The sequence below is a fragment of the Panthera pardus genome, unplaced genomic scaffold, assembly GCF_024362965.1.
Source record: "Panthera pardus isolate Hobbes unplaced genomic scaffold, ASM2436296v1 HiC_scaffold_3, whole genome shotgun sequence".
In the NCBI taxonomy this organism is placed as follows: domain Eukaryota; kingdom Metazoa; phylum Chordata; class Mammalia; order Carnivora; family Felidae; genus Panthera; species Panthera pardus.
In genome coordinates, this window is record NW_026526876.1 from 35,729,342 (window position 1) to 35,746,835 (window position 17,494).

Consider the following 17,494-nt stretch of genomic DNA (forward strand, 5'->3'; position numbering starts at 1 on the left):
CACAGAGCCCGACGCGGGACTCGAACTCACAAACCACGAGATCGTGACCTGAGCCACAGTCGGACACCCAACCAACTGAGCCACCCAGGCACCCCTGTATATTAACTCATTTAACCCTCAAAAGTACACTAAGAGATATATACAATTATTGCCCCTATTCTAATCCAGGTCTCCATTTCAACCTAAACTATTCCAATTCTGCCAATCTAAAAAGAAAGAAGCCGAAGTCCCTCCAGAGATGGAAAGGTCTTTGCTCAAGGTCACAGAACAGGAAGAAAAGGGCAGACCAGGATGAGAACCAGTCCTTTCTTTCTTTCTTTCTTTCTTTCTTTCTTTCTTTCTTTCTCTAAGCTTTTTTAAAAATTATTTTTAAATGTTTTTATTTATTTTTAAGAGAGAGAGCAATGGGGAAGGGGAAGGGGGGGCGGGACAGAGGCTCCGAAGCAGGTTTCACACTGACAGTAGTGAGCCCATGCGGGGCTTAAAGTCAAGAACTGCAAGATCATGCCCTGAGCCAAAGTCAGATGCTGGGCCACCCAGGTGCCCTGAGAACCAGCTTTTCTTAGTGTGCTGAACACTGAGCCACATGCAGTTTGGAGTCATCTGGTCCATCCCTCTGTCCTCAGGCTCCCAAGAGCCTAGCACCCACTTTTACTCATGGAGCTCTCCTATTAAGAGGCTCCCTCCCAATAGTTCTCTTATGACTTCTGGCCTAGGGAGCCTTCCCTCTGTGTGTGACTGCTACTTACCCTCCGATAGCACCTTGCCCCTTGCTCTGCCCACTCCTCATAGCTGCCCCTCTGACTCTGAGATGGGACAATGTTCCTTCTTCTCCAGAAGCTAGCCCTGCTACTCCTGCTCTGTCCCCAGTCACTGCAGAGGGAGTTGTCAGCACTGAAGCAATGACTCAGACTTAGTTCATGAAAGACTGCTCTGAAACACGAAGGCCGCAGGCCAGAAAGGACATCCAGAGGTCATGGGATCCAGCCCCCTGCCTCCTCCACATTTGCCCCACCTCGGGCTTCTGATGCCTACACCAGATGGGACCCAGGGCCTACAGACTTCCCTAGCTTTCCTGGGTCGCTGGTAGCACTGATACCCCTGGAAATTCTTCCCTCTGTCTAGTCAGACTTTCCTTCGGAGTTGGTTCCTCCATGAACTAACAGCAAAAGCACTGGGAAGGGACCGATCTCTCAGAAGAAAGGAGGAAAAGAAGAAAATAACTTTCCCTGCCTGTCTTCCCTGGGCCGAGGGGAACTGTCTCATTCACTCTGACAGTGAGGTAGGCACTATCTCTATTTTGCTGAAGAAGAAATCAAGGCTCTAAAAGGTTTAGCTGCCTACCCAAGGTTACACGGTTAATTAGTGATCATCTAGGTATTAGAGTCTAAGGAACTCAGAAATTCTGCTGTTGGTGGGGAAACAGGGGTACCTCCCCTCGAGAGGTCTTCAGTACAGAAGAGGCCCCTGTTTGTTCCAGCCCAGGATAGACCGAGGGCCTGATGATCCTATCTCAGGGTGCTTCAAGCCTCCCTAAGTCTGAGTTGCCCAGGTAGGGATGTTGGGCTAATCTGGGCTGGGCAGGAGGGAAGACGGTAGCCTTCACTTCAGAAGGGATTGAGGGAAGGCTGGTTAGTGAACAGGCCTTTGGGGAGACTGGCTTGAGGGCCGAGGCCAGGATCTTTTGAAGCTCCTTTCCGGAAGGCTGTACTCAGAGTCAGTCTGCCGCTGCAGTGGGTGGACCTGGAGGGGGAGGGAACTAAGCCCCCACAACCACCAACCCTCACTTCTGCCCTTGTCCTACTTCTGCCACTGGCAAATAAATCTCTATTCCTGGACACAGTAACCTGAGCAGTGCTCCAACGGTGAGCTCACTCTTGGGAGGACAGAGATTGCATGAATGAATGGCTGTGTGCAGGGGCTGGCAGGAAGGAGGACACAGGGCTCAGCCTCTGTTCTCCAGGGCTGGCATAAAGGCAGGACCCTCTCAAGTGCCACCTTCCCCTCCAATCTCATCACCCACAGCAGAGGAGCCCCTGGAGGAGGGAGACTTTGATCCAGAAGTTCCTCCACCCACACCTAAGGAAGGAGTCCTTCAGTCCTCAAACTACCTCCCTTTCTTTGGACAGGCCAGGAGATTTGGTCAGGGCCAGAAGGGCCGGGAAGAAAGAGGGCTGGTGAGGGAGGAGGACTAGGAAAATGGCAGGTAAGCAACAAGCATTAAAGAGATACATTTAGGCCAAGTGGACAGGGAACAACCTGGAGAGTAAGAACCCTCTTCCCTACCCCTTCTTCCTACACCCTGATCTAACTCCACTTGTGGCAGGATCTTTAGGAGGGAGGATGTGTCTTGGAAAGGTTTGGGGACCTTAGGTGTGGGGACTGAAGCCCCCTTCTCTGCTGAAGTCCAAACAGGAAGCCTGGAAAGGAATGTGGTTGTCCTGCTTTCCAAACCACAAAGGAGGGATTGTCAGGCCTGGCCTTTGACACATGATGCTAAATTGTCCCTTCTCTCTTAAAGAAGCCCCTATCTCATAGTCCAGGGGTGTGCATATTGGGAGTCTCCCTCGCAGAGACATCCAGTTAATGCGGCAGAAGGGTCCATATTTGTCCACTACTTCGCTATCAGAGGGTCCTAACTTCGATCTCACTCTCAGCTATCCTGCAGATCCAACCTTTTTTCTGTTTCCCTCAATCCCGCCCAGACTCGAATGTGATCTGCCAAATCTTTCCTCCACTTTGTCACGCCCCCCATTCCGGGTCTTTTAGTGTAAAACCACTTCCTCCTCACTTCTTTACCCCTCAGGCTCCTCCCCATCTTGTCGAGCCCCCCCCAGGCTCCGCCCATCTCACGCTCCTGGCCACCACGGCAGCCAATAGCTGAGAACCTGATTTGCATAGCGGCGCGGGGGAGCTTTGGAGGGAAGGGGGAGGGACCAGGCGACCTCCTAAATCAAAGTTGGAAGGCGAGGACTGGGCGGAGGGGCCTCCGGGTGCCGGGCTGGGGCCGGCGGGGGGAGGGGGAGAGGGATGGGGGGCGGGCGCAGAGGACGGCGGAGCCGGCCGGACACGGACTGCTCCTCCGCTCCCTCCCTCAGCACATCCCCGCGTCCCCACTTCCCTCCTCCCCTCGCTCCGAGCAGCATCCTCTGCAGACCCTCGGTCCTCCTTCCCGGGGTCGTCCGGCTCCAGCGGCTCCCCGTAATTACCCCTCTTCACCGGCCAACCCGGGAACTTTCTCCACCCGCTCCCGGGAGTGGGGGGTCGCTTTTTTCCTGGGGCGGATTTTTCCTGGGGTTCACTGGGGGGCAGTGTCTGGAAAAGGGCTTGAGGGTCCCAGAGAGACGTCTGCCACCTGCCACCTGCCCCCAGGGGGCCTGCCGTCGGGTCTTGGCACCCCCTCTTCCTCTCTACCCCAACCATGACCGAAATGAGCGAGAAGGAGAACGAACCGGATGACGCGGCCACCCGCACCCCCCCGGGGACCGTCTCTGCCCTCCAGGAAACCAAGGTAACTCGGGAGAAGAGGCCTGGACCCCTGCCCGGTGCACCCCCCAGCCCCGGCGCCTTCTTCCCGACGCGGTCACCACCGTGGGCTCGGATGGCCCGGGGGTCACGGGAGCGGGACCCGTGTAATGCCGAAGGCTCTGCGCGACGACCGGGGCGAGGGGGTTCGCGACGAGGGGCCGCAAGGAGCCCACATCACACAAGCACGACACGCCCTTGCGCGCGTGATGAGCGGACGCGCTGCCGAGACCCTCCCGGGAGGTTGTAACTCGGCTTTGTTGGAGGGAATCGGCGCAGCGAAGGCGGCGGGAACGTGTAGCGGTGTGTAGCGGGTGTGGGCCGGTGTACGCGCCGGTGTGTGCGTGCGAGGCGCACCCCTCTCGCGCCCGCAGGTCTATGTCTGTAGCTCAGTCTGTCCCTCTGTCTTTGCCTGTGTCTCTCTGAAAATGTCTCTACAACCTGTTTGTCGGTCTTGGTGTCTTTCCCGCTTTCTCTATATGTTTATCTCTGAGTCTCTCCGGTTGTCTCTTTCGGACCCACTGCAGTCCTGCATTCCCCCCTCCCAACCAGGTTAGGCTCCGGGATGTGAGGCCATGGCCCGAGGTGCGTAGCTTCCGAGTGCGCGCTGGGGGCTGCCGCAGCGCTGGCCATCGCGGGCGGGGACCGGGGGACTGTTGTTGCGGCTCCAGAGCAGAAGGGCAGGCAGCCCCACCCCCCACCCCCGGAGCCGGACAGGGCGCCGGGGAGAGGGTGGGTGGAAGCAAAAAGAGAAGTCATCGTAATTAATGAATGTCATAATTAACACTAATTATGTATGATTGTTACTCCTGCGGGAGTCACAATGAATAAATTATTCCCCAGTGAAGGCAGGCGGAGCCCAGACTCCTGGCGCTGAAGGGATTGGGGGAGGCCACCACTTAAATTTAACCCCCACCTCTAATCTGTCTGCTTCCTCTCCAAGTTCTAGGTGCTCACACTGACCCGCAAGAAGTTCTGCGGGGGAGCAACATGAGCTGAGCGGGCTGGGGATGGGGAGAGAAAAAGAGGCTGTGTCAAGGGTGCTCTCTGCCCCCTCCCCAGACTTCAGGCCAAAGCCTCCTTCCCTCTCCTCTGCACCCTGGTGTTTTGTTCCCACCTGCTCCTGTTGTCCAGATGAGGAGGGGGGCCACTAAAGACCAAAAATGGGTGGGGTCTTTGGCTCCTTCGGCGTCAAGAGCTCTTTCCAATGTCTATCTTGCTCCTAATTCTGTCTAAGCCACCCCTCAGGGTATGAGGTTAATTCAAGGTCAAGGTCATCAAGAAAATGACCAGGGGTAGATGAGTAGGGGCAGGGAAGCGCCTGGCTGAGATACCCCAGGTAGCGTTCCACCTTTAAACCAGAGGGACCCACTGGGTCTCCATGTCAAGGTCTTCAGATCCCAACTTGACCTTCTTCTGCCCCCTCCTGAGAATGAGACTGTGGTCTCTCAGACCACAGAGTTAACTGCCTCTCAGAGACCCAGGTCTGTACTAGGAAAGGAATGAGGTGTTGGGGGTGGGAGGATATTGTTTGTAACATTTGTGACAGCTTTAAAAAAAAACAAAAAACAAAAAAAACCCCAGAGGGTCCAGGGAGCTGAGCCCCATCCTGAGTTCCAATATCCCTGGCCTTCTCAGTTGCCTTCTAGTCACTCAAGACAGACATACACAATTCCCATGCTTGCTTCCTAAGGGTATGGGGGCCTCCCAGGCCCTGCCTTTCTTCCCACAGGAGGCCTGGCTGCCCGCCCCCCTCCTTAAGAGCTCTCCGGAAGGCAGGCAGGAGCCTGGGCCATGCTGCCTCAGCAAACCCCAGGCTGCAAGCTCAGCCCTGTGGGCAGGGGGAGGTCAGGGCCCAGCAGGTCTGTACCTCCCTCCTCCTAGCCCAAGGACCATCCAGTGCTATCACCTCTGAACCTGAGCCATAGAGATCCCAAGAGCAAGAGGGGAGGGGAATTGCACACCTTGCCCTGTCCCTTTACCCCCCTCCCCTAAATCTCACCCCTGCGAAGGACTGTTATAACAATACAGGCGGGGCTGCCGGTCTGGGTGGGGATATTCAGGAGGTTAGAAGTGGGCAGGGAGAGAATTCAGAGCCCTGCCAGCCCCTTTAGCTCCCCCCACCTCAACCTGTCCCTAAGAAGCTTTGGTCTCCAGACTATAGGGCTTGGGGAGGGGGAAGGAAGAGGGTTGTGGCCCACCCAACTCAGCTTGAAGCAGGTACAACAGAGGGGGCTGGTGCCCATTAGGCAGTGAAGCCAGCATTCCAGGCTTATTCGTCAGTGCTTGGGGTCTCCTGGGCATTTCTTGCCAGCCCAAGCCCAGTCTCCTTCCCACCCTAAGGTTGGATCGTATCCCTGTATTCAAGCTACTCCGTGACCCTCCTAGTGTCACCATTGCCATCTCTGGGTCCCCATGCCATCCTACCGCTGGGTGGTACCATCACCCCCTTTAGTGCCATCCCTGGGAAGACCCTGCCATGCCAACATTGCCATCTGAGTCAGCTTGTGCCACATCCGCCACCACCCACCGCCAGCTGCCTAGTGCCCTTTCAGGAGCTGGAGGGAAGTAAGGAGATGCTGTGGGGAGTTGAGGAATAGAAGGGACCATCCAGTATGTGGGGAGGTGGGGAGGAGGCAGGCTGGCCAAACCCAGCCTCTGGGAGGGGATTCAGAAGAACAGGCCTGGTGGTCCAGGCTCTAAGCCAGACAGGCTCCTGGTGCATCATCAGGAGGGAATAGCATCCAGGGGGGCCGGCTTGCCAGGGTACATGGCAACTTCTCCCTATGCCAGGGAATGGTTCCTGGGACACTGGGGGCACCAAAAAGATAGCTGATGGGAGATAGGAAAAAGTCCTCTCTGGGAACTAGGAGTGCCTGGCCAGGCTGAGCCAAAATGAGGTTTGGACACTCAAACTAGATGTCTCTGAGTGGACAGGCATCAAGCCATTTGGAAGAGGTGCCCCCATCCTGCTCTTCAGCCACAACCCTTGACATCTGCCAGCCACTCCAGGTAGTATGTTGTTCCTTCCTGCTTCTCTGTCCTCCTGGGATCTGGAACCCACAGCTGAGCCAGGGAGTCAGTGAGCAGAATTGGGGCTGCCCCAGTGCTGGGGAACATTCTGTTCCAGAGACCTCTGGTACCCTGCAGAGAGGTAGCTCTTGGCACTGGGGCCAAGGGAAGACCAGGAAGGGGCACAGGCTGGAGAGTAAGGCGGCTTAAAATCTCATCCTGTGGCGATTACTATGGAAACAACAGCTTTGGGAGGGGGGAACATGACTGATGTCTTCAAATATTTGAAGGACTGATATGTAGAAGAGGGGAGTAGCCCTTTCGGGAGCCAAGGGAGGAGCAGAGCCGATAGGCAAAGATCTCAGGGAGCAGGTTTCAGCTCTATATAGGGAAGCACTTTCCAGCGATTGCAGCTGCCCAAAGATGGAATGACTGGCACAAGAGAGGGTGTACTTCCTGCCACAGGAGGTGACCAACAGAGTCAGACAACCACTCAGAAGTGACATGGCCAAGGCATTGTGAGATGATAGTGTGGGCTGGGGACCACTCTAGATGGCCAGTCTTTCAGGTTCCTTCCAACCCTAAATTTCATGATTGACCTGGTGGCCATGCCCATGGCATAGCTGAGAGGCAGGGGTGAGGGCCACGGCAGAGCCCGGAGCAGCGGGGTCCTTCTGGTCATTTGGACTTAACAGCCAGAGCCACTGGTTCAAGTTCTGTCTCTGCCACTTACCAGCTGAGGACTCGCTATGGGTGGGTGATTTAACTCCCATGTGCCTATGAGTTCATCTGCAAAGTGGGACAGTGATTATCAGTGTCTCGGGGGTGGTAATGCCAGGATTAATGAGGTGCTGCATATGAAGTGCTACCTCAATTCCAGTATTCTGACATAGCCCCTCATCATATCATTAAGTTTAGGTTTTTGCTTTTTGGACCCAGAGCCTTGTGTTGCTTAGAGAGCATCTAGTCCCGACTCCTTTCTCTTGGATGTGGGGAAACTGAGGCCCAAGAGTGGAAGTGAAGTGACCTGCCTTCAGGTGGTCGGTTTAGCTTTGCACCCACCTCCAGCACATCCTCCCAGAGACCTCTTGTGCTCTATGCTCTGGCCCCTGGGCAGAATCGTGAGGGGTTCTCCCACCCCTCTGGGCCTGTGAGAGCCTCCAATGCCACACTGGCTCACAGAATACATTTGTGTTCTAATTAATTGTCCCTCTGGCCCTCCACTTCTGCCCTAACACCCAGGTATCTGAGGCCTGGGGCCCTGCTTCTCTTAGACACACAAAGAAGCCCATAGTGCTATCCAGGAAGCTGAATTTGGAAAGAGCTGGGGAACTCAGCGTGCCAGGCACCCCAAGGCTCTGTCCTCCCAGCTGGCACACTGGGGCCTGCCTCATGCCCAAATCTCTCTCTCTCTCTCTCTCTCTCTCTCTCTCTCTCTCTCTCTCTTTCTCTCTCTCTTTTAAGTAGACCCCATGCCCGCTGTGGGGCTTGAACTCACAACCCTGAGATGAAGAGTCACATGTTTTACTGACTGAGCCAGACAGACACCCTTAAATGTGTCCCTCTCTGCTTTTCCCTATGTCTTGCTGCCTGCTGGCCTCCCTAGGGCCACACAGGCTGCTTGATGTGCCAGTTGGGAACCCTGGCCAAGTCTCCCTGCCTGAAGCCAGGCCACTGGCCCCTTTTATCTATCACTGATGGGAATATGTGGGCAGGGGTAAGGGGGCTATCGATAGGAGGGAAGAGGTTCCAGGATCTGGCTAGAGATGTTTCCAGACTTTACTCTGGGCAGACTCAAGAATGGTATGCTGGGGTGAGCAATGGAAGTAACCCTGGCCTCACTGCAGAATTGGCCCTGTGCTCCAGAACATGGGCTGCACGTAGGATTCCAGCCACTGGGTCATCATTCAGTCAACAAATATTCACTGAGCACCTACTATGTCCTGAGGCTGTGTGTGTGTTGTGGGGGGCCGGGAGGATGTTAAAGCAACTGTTCCTGCCCTCAAGGGGCTCCAGTCTCCTGCGGGGGGGGGGGGGGATAAGAAGTAAATGACCACCACGTAAACCAGATTGGATTTATAATGGAAGTCAGTACTAGGTGCAATGGGCCCCGGAGTGGGAGTGGTTATACTAAATGGAATTCCTGGAGAAGAAGAGACATCTTCCCAAAGGAGGAACAGTCACTGGAAACCCCAAAGGATAAAGAGGGTACTCACTGGATACGGCAGAGAAGAGGGCAAACACAGCAAAAGCTTGGAGGAATAAAACATGGTTGAGTTCAAGAATCCCCATGTCTGGGCTGCAGGTGGAAGGCATGGGTTGGAAGGGAAAGCTTGTCCAACTTGCAGAGTCTCATGATTGGGGCAAGGGCCTTGACTGTGTCCTGAAGAGCCATGAAAAGTTTTTAGCAAGGTCAGGGATCACCTCCCTGGCAGGTGTATGGAGAGCAGGGGGAGATGGGCAGGGTGGAGGCAAGGGGTTCCGGACCTGAACCAGGGCAGGGTTGTGGAGGTGATGAGGTGATTATATGCGCCGGAGAGATATTTTGGAGGAAGAATCAGCCTTGAGGATGAGGGTCCAGGATGACCACTCCCCCACTCTCAAGAACACATGGAAAACTGGGGACCTGGCATGTTTTGTTCAGCCCCCAAAGTGTTACTATTTTTTTTTAAGTTTTTGTTTTTATTTATTTTGAGAGAGAGAGTGGGGAGGGGCAGAGAGAGAAGAGGAAAAAGAATCTGAAGTGGGCTCCTGGTGTGGGGCTCAAACTCACGAGATTATGACCTGAGCCAAAGTCAGGCACTTAACCGACTGAGCCACCAAGGTGCCCCCCATGTATTATTATTATTTTATTTTATGGAGAGAAAGAGAGCACATGCGCAGGGCAGAGGATCTTTCTTTTTTTTTTTTTTTTTTTTTGAGAGGACAAAGAACATGAGCAGGGGAGGGGCAGAGAGAGAGAGGGAGACACAGAATCAGAAGCAGGCTCCAGGCTCAGCGCTGTCAGTGGGAGCCTGAGATCATGACCTGAGCCAAAGTCACACGCTTAACCGACTGAGCCACCCAGGCACCTGGGGAGTGAGAGAATCTTAAGCAGGCTCAATCCCATGACCCTGGGATCATAACCCGAGCCAAAATCAAAAGTCCCACACCCAATCAACTGAGCCACCCAGGCACCCCCAAAGTATTATTCTTTTTAACTCGAGTAAATGGTACACCCATGCAATGAAATCCTGCATAGCTATAAACATGAATGATGAAAGTCTTTATGTATTGGTATGGAATGATTTCCAAGATTTACTGTTAAGTGAGAAAAGCAAGGCTAAGAAACATAGCACACTACCCTTTCTGCAATGAAAAAAAAAAAGGAAATAAAACCTCTTGAATTTGTTTCCATCCAAATTCACATAAGAGTCTAGATTTCTTTTGAAAAAGTGGAAAACCTGGCACTGCTGGGCTGGCCCCGAGGACAGGCCTACGCTGTCTGGAGGGCACCAGCAGCTGCTCTCTGACCGGCCAGTCCCCCTCCGCCCTCACCACTCCAATCTGGCGGGCCCAGCCAGAACCCCTTGGCTCGGGGAGGTTACCTGCCGGGCTCCCGTGGGCATCCGGGAGTGTGACCACCTTCTGGAACGTGGCAGCCTCTCAGTACTTCATCTCACCTCTGGCCCTCAGCCTCAGGCTGCCACTGACCAAGGAGACATCCTGGCCCGGACCTGGTCCCCTCTGGCTTCCACTTATAACCCCCCACCCCCACCCCTGCTTCCCCTTTCAGCTCCAGCGGTTCAAGCGCTCACTTTCCCTCAAGACCATCCTCCGAAGTAAGAGCGTGGAGAACTTCTTCCTTCGCTCAGGCTCTGAGCTCAAGTGCCCCACTGAGGTGCTGTTGACGCCCCCGACCCCGCTGCCCCCTCCCTCCCCACCACCGGCATCTACAGATGGGAGCTTCCCTACCCCGGCCCCCTCCCCTTGCCCAATCCCACGGCCCCTGGCACCACTCAAACCAGTAAGGCTGCACAGCTTCCAGGAACACGTCTTCAAGAGAGCCAGCCCTTGTGAGCTATGCCACCAGATCATTGTGGGTAGGTGCCTGGCCTGTCAAGGAGAGGGGCCAGGGTGGGTGTGGGGAGTGTTCCTAGGGAACCGTCTGATGTTGGGCCCGCAGTCCTAACTGTGCCCCTCACGCTGGGTGGACAAATGAGCAATTTTGGGAGGGGTGGGTGTCCAGTGTCGCCGTGGGTACGAACAACTCAGGCTTCGGTGCCTTGACTGTATGAGGGGTAAGCACGAGACCCCGAGGCGGACATGAGGATGCCCAACCCCCCCTCCTCTGTCCCATGGCCTAACCTGCCCTCTTTGCTCCTTGCCCTCGGATGCCTCCTCCTTTGCCGAATCCCTCTTGTTGACGCCAAATTCTTCCCAGGAAACTCCAAGCAGGGTTTGCGGTGTAAGACGTGCAAAGTCAGCGTCCACCTCTGGTGCTCCGAGGAGATCTCCCACCAGCAATGCCCAGGCAAGGTGGTGAGTGGGGACCATGCAGGGCTGGCTGGCTGTGAGTGCTCCCCAGGACTGGCATGTGGGGGAATGAGCGCCCCCCTCCAGGCGGGTTCCTCCTGTGGAGTAGTCCTTGGGCTTGGGGAAGGCCAAGCTCTCGGTGGGCTGTGACATCCCCATGCCCTCTCTCTGCCCCCTCTTGCCTTAGTCCTCCTCCTTCCGTCGAAACTTCAGCTCCCCCCTCCTGGTGCATGAACCACCCCCAGCCTGTGTCACAAGCAGAGAGTCCCCACCCACTGGTGAGTGTCCCCCCCATTGCCCCTGATCCCACCGTAGTGTGGTGAGAAACCCACACGTTCCTCAGATGGGCACCTGAGTTGCATGGCTCTTCTGGTTCTTGGCACTTCCCTTCTCTGAATGCCCTTGTCCCGAATGTAGGGTTCATTCATGCATTCATTCATCCATCCATTCACTCATTCATCCTTCAACAGGCATTTTATCAACACTTACTAAGTGCCAGGCACTGTGCTAGACATGGGGACACAGCACTGAAGAAGGTGGAGTTCATGGTCTAGTAAGGGAGCTAGACGTGAAATAGATAATCACACAAATCATCCATTAATCACCATTTGCACGAATGCCTGAACCGAGAAGGATAGGGAATAGAGGATAAGGTAGGCGCTGTCCTCATCTGCAAGGATAGGGAAGGTGTCCAGAGATACGAAGGATGGGGAGTTAGTCCAAGAGGATCTGGGGAAGACTGGTGTGGGCAGAGAGGGGCCTGGGGGAGGGATGGGGCAGGTGGTTAAAAGAAGGACATCTTGGCTGGGGCCGAGAGAGTGAAAGTGATCCGGGGCTTCAGGGCAGAGCAAGGCTGGCAGCTGGGTGCCCAGCCTTAGGGTGGCTCCTTGGCAGGGGCCAGCGGGAAGGTAGACCCCGTCTACGAGACGCTGCGCTATGGCACCTCCTTGGCACTGATGAACCGCTCCAGCTTCAGCAGTACCTCTGAGTCCCCCACGCGGAGCCTGGTATGTCAGGCACCAGAGGGGCGCCTGGGGGGCAGGAGTCTCTGAGGCTGAGGGTCCGGGCACTGAGCCCTCCCCCCCCATTTGGCCCCAGAGTGAGCGGGATGAGCTGACTGAGGATGGGGAAGGCAGCATCCGCAGCTCAGAGGAGGGCCCTGGCGACAGTGGTGAGTAGAGGTGGGAGCCAGAGGCGGGAATGGAACACAGTGCAGGCCACTCCCTGCTGCCTGACGCCCTGGCCCTGCCCTGGCATCTCTAGTGTTCACAGCCCCGGCCGAGAGCGAAGGGTCAGGACCAGAGGAGAAGAGCCCTGGACAGCAGGTGAGGTGATGCTGGCGCTGAGTCCTCGTAGGCCAGATTGGAAGGGGATGTCCCTTCTTGTCATTGATGCATAGGTGGGCAAGAGCATGGTGAGTGGGAGTATCACCGCTCCATCATTTGTCCTCAGCCTACGGGGATGGACAGTGCCAGGGTGAGGAGGCAAGGAAGGCAGGGGGTATTTGCCCTCCCACCGCAGAGCCAATGGCTATTGTGCCCACTCCTGGGCCCACTCCCCACGAGTGGGCAGTTCCAGGGTGCAGCAGGCAGAGGAGTGTTCCCCTTCTCCATCCTTGGCCCAGTCCCCCAAGGGTGAACACAGAAGGTAGGAGAGTCTGACCTCTCCCTGTCATTGACCCAGGTGCACTGTGTCCCACCTCCTAGCCAACCTCTCCCCACCCCCCCAGAGAGGGTAAGGTCAGGGCAAGTGAACGGTGGGTGGAGCGAGGATTGTGTCCCCCTCCTGTCACTGATCCAGACTTTTCCACAGCCCGCAAAACCCCCTCTGCGGAAGGATGTGGGGCCCATGTACTCCTATGTCGCTCTCTACAAGTTTCTGCCCCAAGAGAACAATGACCTGGCTTTGCAGTAAGTCCTCTTTGTGGTCCGGCCCCCCTGGACAGCCACCTGGCTCCAACCTCAGGGCTCTGCTCCCAGACCTTGGAACATGAGTGTAAGGGGGACCTTCGGGAACCTTCTCCTGGCATGCTTGAGGCAGCTGAGCCCAAAGAAGAGCTAGACTGCCCACAGTCCAAAAGGGACTGGTGCTGATGTCATATCTTCTGCCCCGCCCGGGCTCTGTCCTAGAGAGAGTCTGCTGTACCTGTGGTCACAGTGTCCTCTGAGGGCGTCAAGAATCCTCCCCCCGCTGTGGAGGGGGGGCATGCTGGGGACCTGGGGGACCCAAGATGGTTAAGATGCAGAAAAGGCAGGTCCCTCCTGTCCATTTGTGACCCCAGCTCTGTCCTCCCAGGCCTGGGGACCGGATCCTGCTGGTGGATGACTCTAACGAGGACTGGTGGAAGGTGACTTGGCAGGGTGGGGAGCAGAGACACCCCGGTAGGCACCCAACCCTTTCCCACCACTTCAACTGGCACTGCCCCACCTTCTCTCCGGGCCCAAAGACCACCCCTCCTCCCACCACGTGCCCTAGCCAAGCCCATAGGACCAACACTTGGGACTTGCTCTCACCTTGACCCTCCCTGCCTCAACCTTGTCCCTCTACCCACCTCATGCCCATCGCAGTCCAGAAGCCACCCTACTGGGGGCTCTGGATACAGAGAGCGCAGGATCTGGAGTTTGATGGCTTTGGCTCTGAGTTGCATCAGTGTGGGGCGGGGGGCTCTGGTGCTCATTGCCAGCCTCATCCCCAGGGGAAGATTGGCGACCGGGTTGGCTTCTTCCCAGCCAATTTTGTGCAGCGCGTAAGGCCAGGAGAGAACGTCTGGCGCAGCTGCCAACCCTTCTCCGGGAACAAGGAACAGGGGTACATGAGCCTCAAGGAGAACCAGGTGAGTGCCTGGGCTCTGCAGTGGCTGGAGAGGTGGACATGGGAGAGAGGCGGTGGGGGCACAGGTGACTGCCCTGGAGGAGGACACTGCAGCCTGGCAGCAGGAGGGAAGGCAGGTTAGAAAGGTGTGACTGCGGGGCCTCCTGTCAGACCCTGCTGGGAATCGGGGCTGGTGACCGACACAGGCAGGGGGCTGAATGTGGTTAGAGACAGCTTGGGGGAGGGAAAGAGCACTGGATTAGGAGTCTAGAGGCTTGGGTCTGAATGCTGGCTATACCTCTGTCTTGTTGCATAACCCCCAGCAAGCCCTTTTCCTCCCCTTCCCCCCCTCTGTGAAATGGGAGTTCCGCCAGGGCGGTGGGGGCGGGGTGGGGGGGGGGGGAGGAGGTGGAGCTCAGGCCAGCCCCGAAGTGCTGCTCAGTGTCTGCTGATGTTCTGGTCTTGCTGCCGTGCCCAGTGCCCTCATGGGATCTGCTCCCATCACCCCAGCTGATGTCTCCAACCACATCTGATCCTGGTCCCATCATTCCCCGGGGTGGCCCCCTGGGAGCCATCAGCCGGACTCGGGGCCAGGGCTGTAGGCAGGTGCCAGGACTCAGCTCCGTGTCTCTCCCACTCAGATCTGTGTGGGTGTGGGCAGGAGCAAGGATGCTGACGGCTTCATCCGCGTCAGCAGCGGCAAGAAGCGGGGCCTGGTGCCAGCCGACGCCCTGACCGAGATCTGAGAGGAGCCAAGAGAACCCAGATGCCACCCCTGCCCGAGCCTGGCCCTTGCTTCTGGCCCTGGAGAGGAACGGGCATCTGCCCACACTCTTCCTCCCTCTGCCTCTCTCCTAGGAGCCACCCCCCGTGGCTTGGGAGCCCTCTGCACAGAGGAAGGTTTTATTTCTTGGGTCCCAGGGTGCCCTGAGGGAGTTGCTGCTCTGGGACTCGGGGGTGAGGAAGGAGGAGAAAGTGGGAGGGAATGAGGAAGTTCCAGGTGGGTCCAGCCAGTGCCCAGACACCCCCACTTGCCATGCTGAGTGCGGCCCTGGGGAGGGGGGCATTCCTGAGGAATTTTCTCGCTGCTTTGTCCAGAGAGCCTTCTCATGTCCACACCACCTTTGCATGCCCGACACCATTCCCCCCTCCCCACAGAGCCTCTGCTTGGGTCTATGTGTGTGTGACCCTGCGGCTGCCGCTTTGGAAGTGGGACCTTGGGAAGGTGACTTCCCAAATCCCTCAGCTCTCTGCCCTGGGTTGGGAGGGGATTCGGGGCTGCAGGAGGATCCTGAGTCCACCTCCTGGTGTCCCCACCTCTGTCACTCCATCACTCCTCAGGAAAGTTCTGCGGAAATCTCTCCTATTACTTGAAACCTGGGCGGACAGAGGAGGGGAGGGCCGAGTTCCGGGGATAGCGCTGCAAACCAGAGACTGTCTCCTCAAGTAGAACAGAACAGCCTCATCGTACCCTTGTCCACCGGAAAAGGACACTCAAGAAGGACATGAACAGAAACCGACTGAGAACAAAAAACAAGTCCCCATTTCACTGTCAGGACTCTGCAAGTTCCCTGGTCCCCCGTGGCCAACCAGCCCCAGGGAGTCAGTATTTCCTAGTTCCTGTCCCAGGCCTCACAAGGCCACCCCCCCAGGAGCCCAGCCCTCAGGACCTCCAGATGGCCCTTCCTCACTCCCTTTCTCTGGGCTTTGTAGGAAACACTGCGACCCCTCCTTCGGTGCAGGGGTCCCTCTTCTGGCTGTATCTGTGCCCTTGTCCTGGACACAGAGTTCTGGGAGGAAGAGGGAGTGGGAGATAGTCAAGGCAGCAAATCATTGTGTTTGGCCACCAGGAAAGGAAGGGGGTAGGCACCCTGTTGGTGGGTTGGCACTCATGAAGAGGACCCCTCCCTTTCAGGTTGCTTTTCTCTGGTGCCAACCTCCCTCTCCCCCCAAGCTCAGAGCCTCCTCTTGTGCCCTTGATCGTGCCAGCCAATGCCAGTCCCCGTCCTGGGCACAGTCACACCCTCCCATACAGTGGAAGGGACACATTCTCCTACCCACTGGCCCCTGCTCCACTTCTCCCCCTTGGAGGGGGGTTCAAGCCACACTGCCCTGTTTGCTGCCATGGGGCCCCCCTCAGCAATATCCCAGGGGCGGGCCCAATGCCCACTGTACATAAGGCTGCATGATGGGTCGGCTGGGGCACTGCTGAGCCCCCAGGCCCCTAAATAAATGTTTCTTGTCCCAACCTGTCTGCTCTGTGTATCTGCTGGGGAGAGAGGAAGCAAAGGTCCAAGGAGTGGGGCGGGGGCTGGAGGTTCCAAAAGAAGACAAGCCTGGAGGTGGAGGAATTTGTGGCTCTCTGACAGGTGGGGTGCTGGGGCTGGCCCCGATTTTGCAGGGGTCCCCATACCTCCCCGCTCCCTTCCACCTCCCCAGCCTGAGATGGGGGATCTGGGGGGAGTTTGAGAAGAAAACAGGGCGGCAGGGTGGGGGTGGGGTGGGTGGGGTGGGGGATGTTGCGGGAAGCTGGAAGGGGAGAGGGTGGGGCTGAGGTCACTTTCAGGCTGGATGCGCACCCGTGTCCCCAGGGGGGCGGAGCGGGCACTCAACCATGTGCATTAGGACCCTTTCTGCCGACCCAGCGACCCAGCGGTGCCCTCCGAGACCACCCGAGGTCAGCCTCGCGCCCCCCAAGTCCCAGGCAGAAAGGCTGGCGGCGGGAACAGTCGTCGACAGTGGGGCCCTGAGATGACTCAATCATGCCCGTCATCGAGAGCCTGGCACGAAGGGGGCCGGCAGCGGCGCCCCTCCCACAGCGGTGCCCGCCGCCCACCTGCTCTCGGCAGAGCTGCCTCTTTCCCCTCCGCCCGCCTGGCCGCGTCATCGCCAAGGCAGGCACGTCCTGTGCTATTTATAGGCAGAGGGGAGCGCAGAGGGAGGGAGAGGCGGGCTGCGGGGGTGCCAGGGCAATGCCGCCAGTGCCGCCAGAATGCAGGGGGTGGGGGCTGCCCCTTCTGACAGGCACCCACCGGTTCTGCCTCCCAGCCCCCCCTTCCCCGGTCCCCTCTCCCCAAAGCAAGGTAGGCCAGGTGGGACCAGACGCTGAGCTTTCTTTGGGCCCTTTCACCCAGGGAAGGTCCTAGAGCTCCGCGGGTGAGCCAGAGGAGGATGACCTCCTCTTTCTAAGACCTCTGATGGGGGGAATGAAAACAAGCGTCACAAACCCAGGCCAGTGGCTTAAAGAGAGGGGACCTCACGTAAAGTGGCACCTGCTGTGCTTGGAGAACCATGCCAGGAATTTTATTTAATCCCTTCAGTGACCCAGTGAGGAAAGTGGTGGTCTCCCCTTTTCACAGATGAAGAAACTGAGGCCCAGGGATATTAGGTGGCATACTCAAGGTCATACAGCTTATCCAGCCGGACCTTGCCCCTTTTATATAGAGGGACATTGAGGCCCAGAGTGGACCAGTAACTTGCCCAAGGTCATCCAGCAAATTGGTGACCAAGACAATCTCAGAAATCATGTCTCTTGCCCCTGGTTGAGCTCTTTCCTTACCTGGGTCCCTCAGTGCCTTAAACTAATGAGATGGAAATAGAGACGCCCCAGGATACTGGGCCACGGGCTCCA

The 17,494-nt window shown here is 57.0% G+C and overlaps 1 protein-coding gene across 2 annotated transcripts; it reads left to right on the plus strand.

Moving 5' to 3' along the window:
• The first annotated feature begins 3,015 nt into the window (after positions 1 to 3,015).
• On the plus strand, positions 3,016 to 16,111 carry STAC2 (SH3 and cysteine rich domain 2). Of its 2 annotated transcripts, none has more exons than XM_053892796.1 (11): positions 3,016 to 3,511; positions 10,313 to 10,619; positions 10,961 to 11,055; positions 11,240 to 11,330; positions 11,947 to 12,059; positions 12,151 to 12,223; positions 12,316 to 12,377; positions 12,865 to 12,962; positions 13,348 to 13,399; positions 13,748 to 13,885; positions 14,505 to 16,111. In XM_053892796.1, the coding sequence occupies exons 1-11, from the start codon at positions 3,422 to 3,424 to the stop codon at positions 14,607 to 14,609; spliced, it is 1,224 nt and encodes a 407-aa protein (XP_053748771.1). In that variant the 5' UTR covers positions 3,016 to 3,421; the 3' UTR covers positions 14,610 to 16,111. The 2 variants fall into 2 exon arrangements, with proteins under 2 accessions (XP_053748771.1, XP_053748770.1); XM_053892795.1 differs by having other exon boundaries at positions 3,020 to 3,511; positions 10,961 to 11,058.
• The last annotated feature ends 1,383 nt before the right edge of the window (positions 16,112 to 17,494 follow it).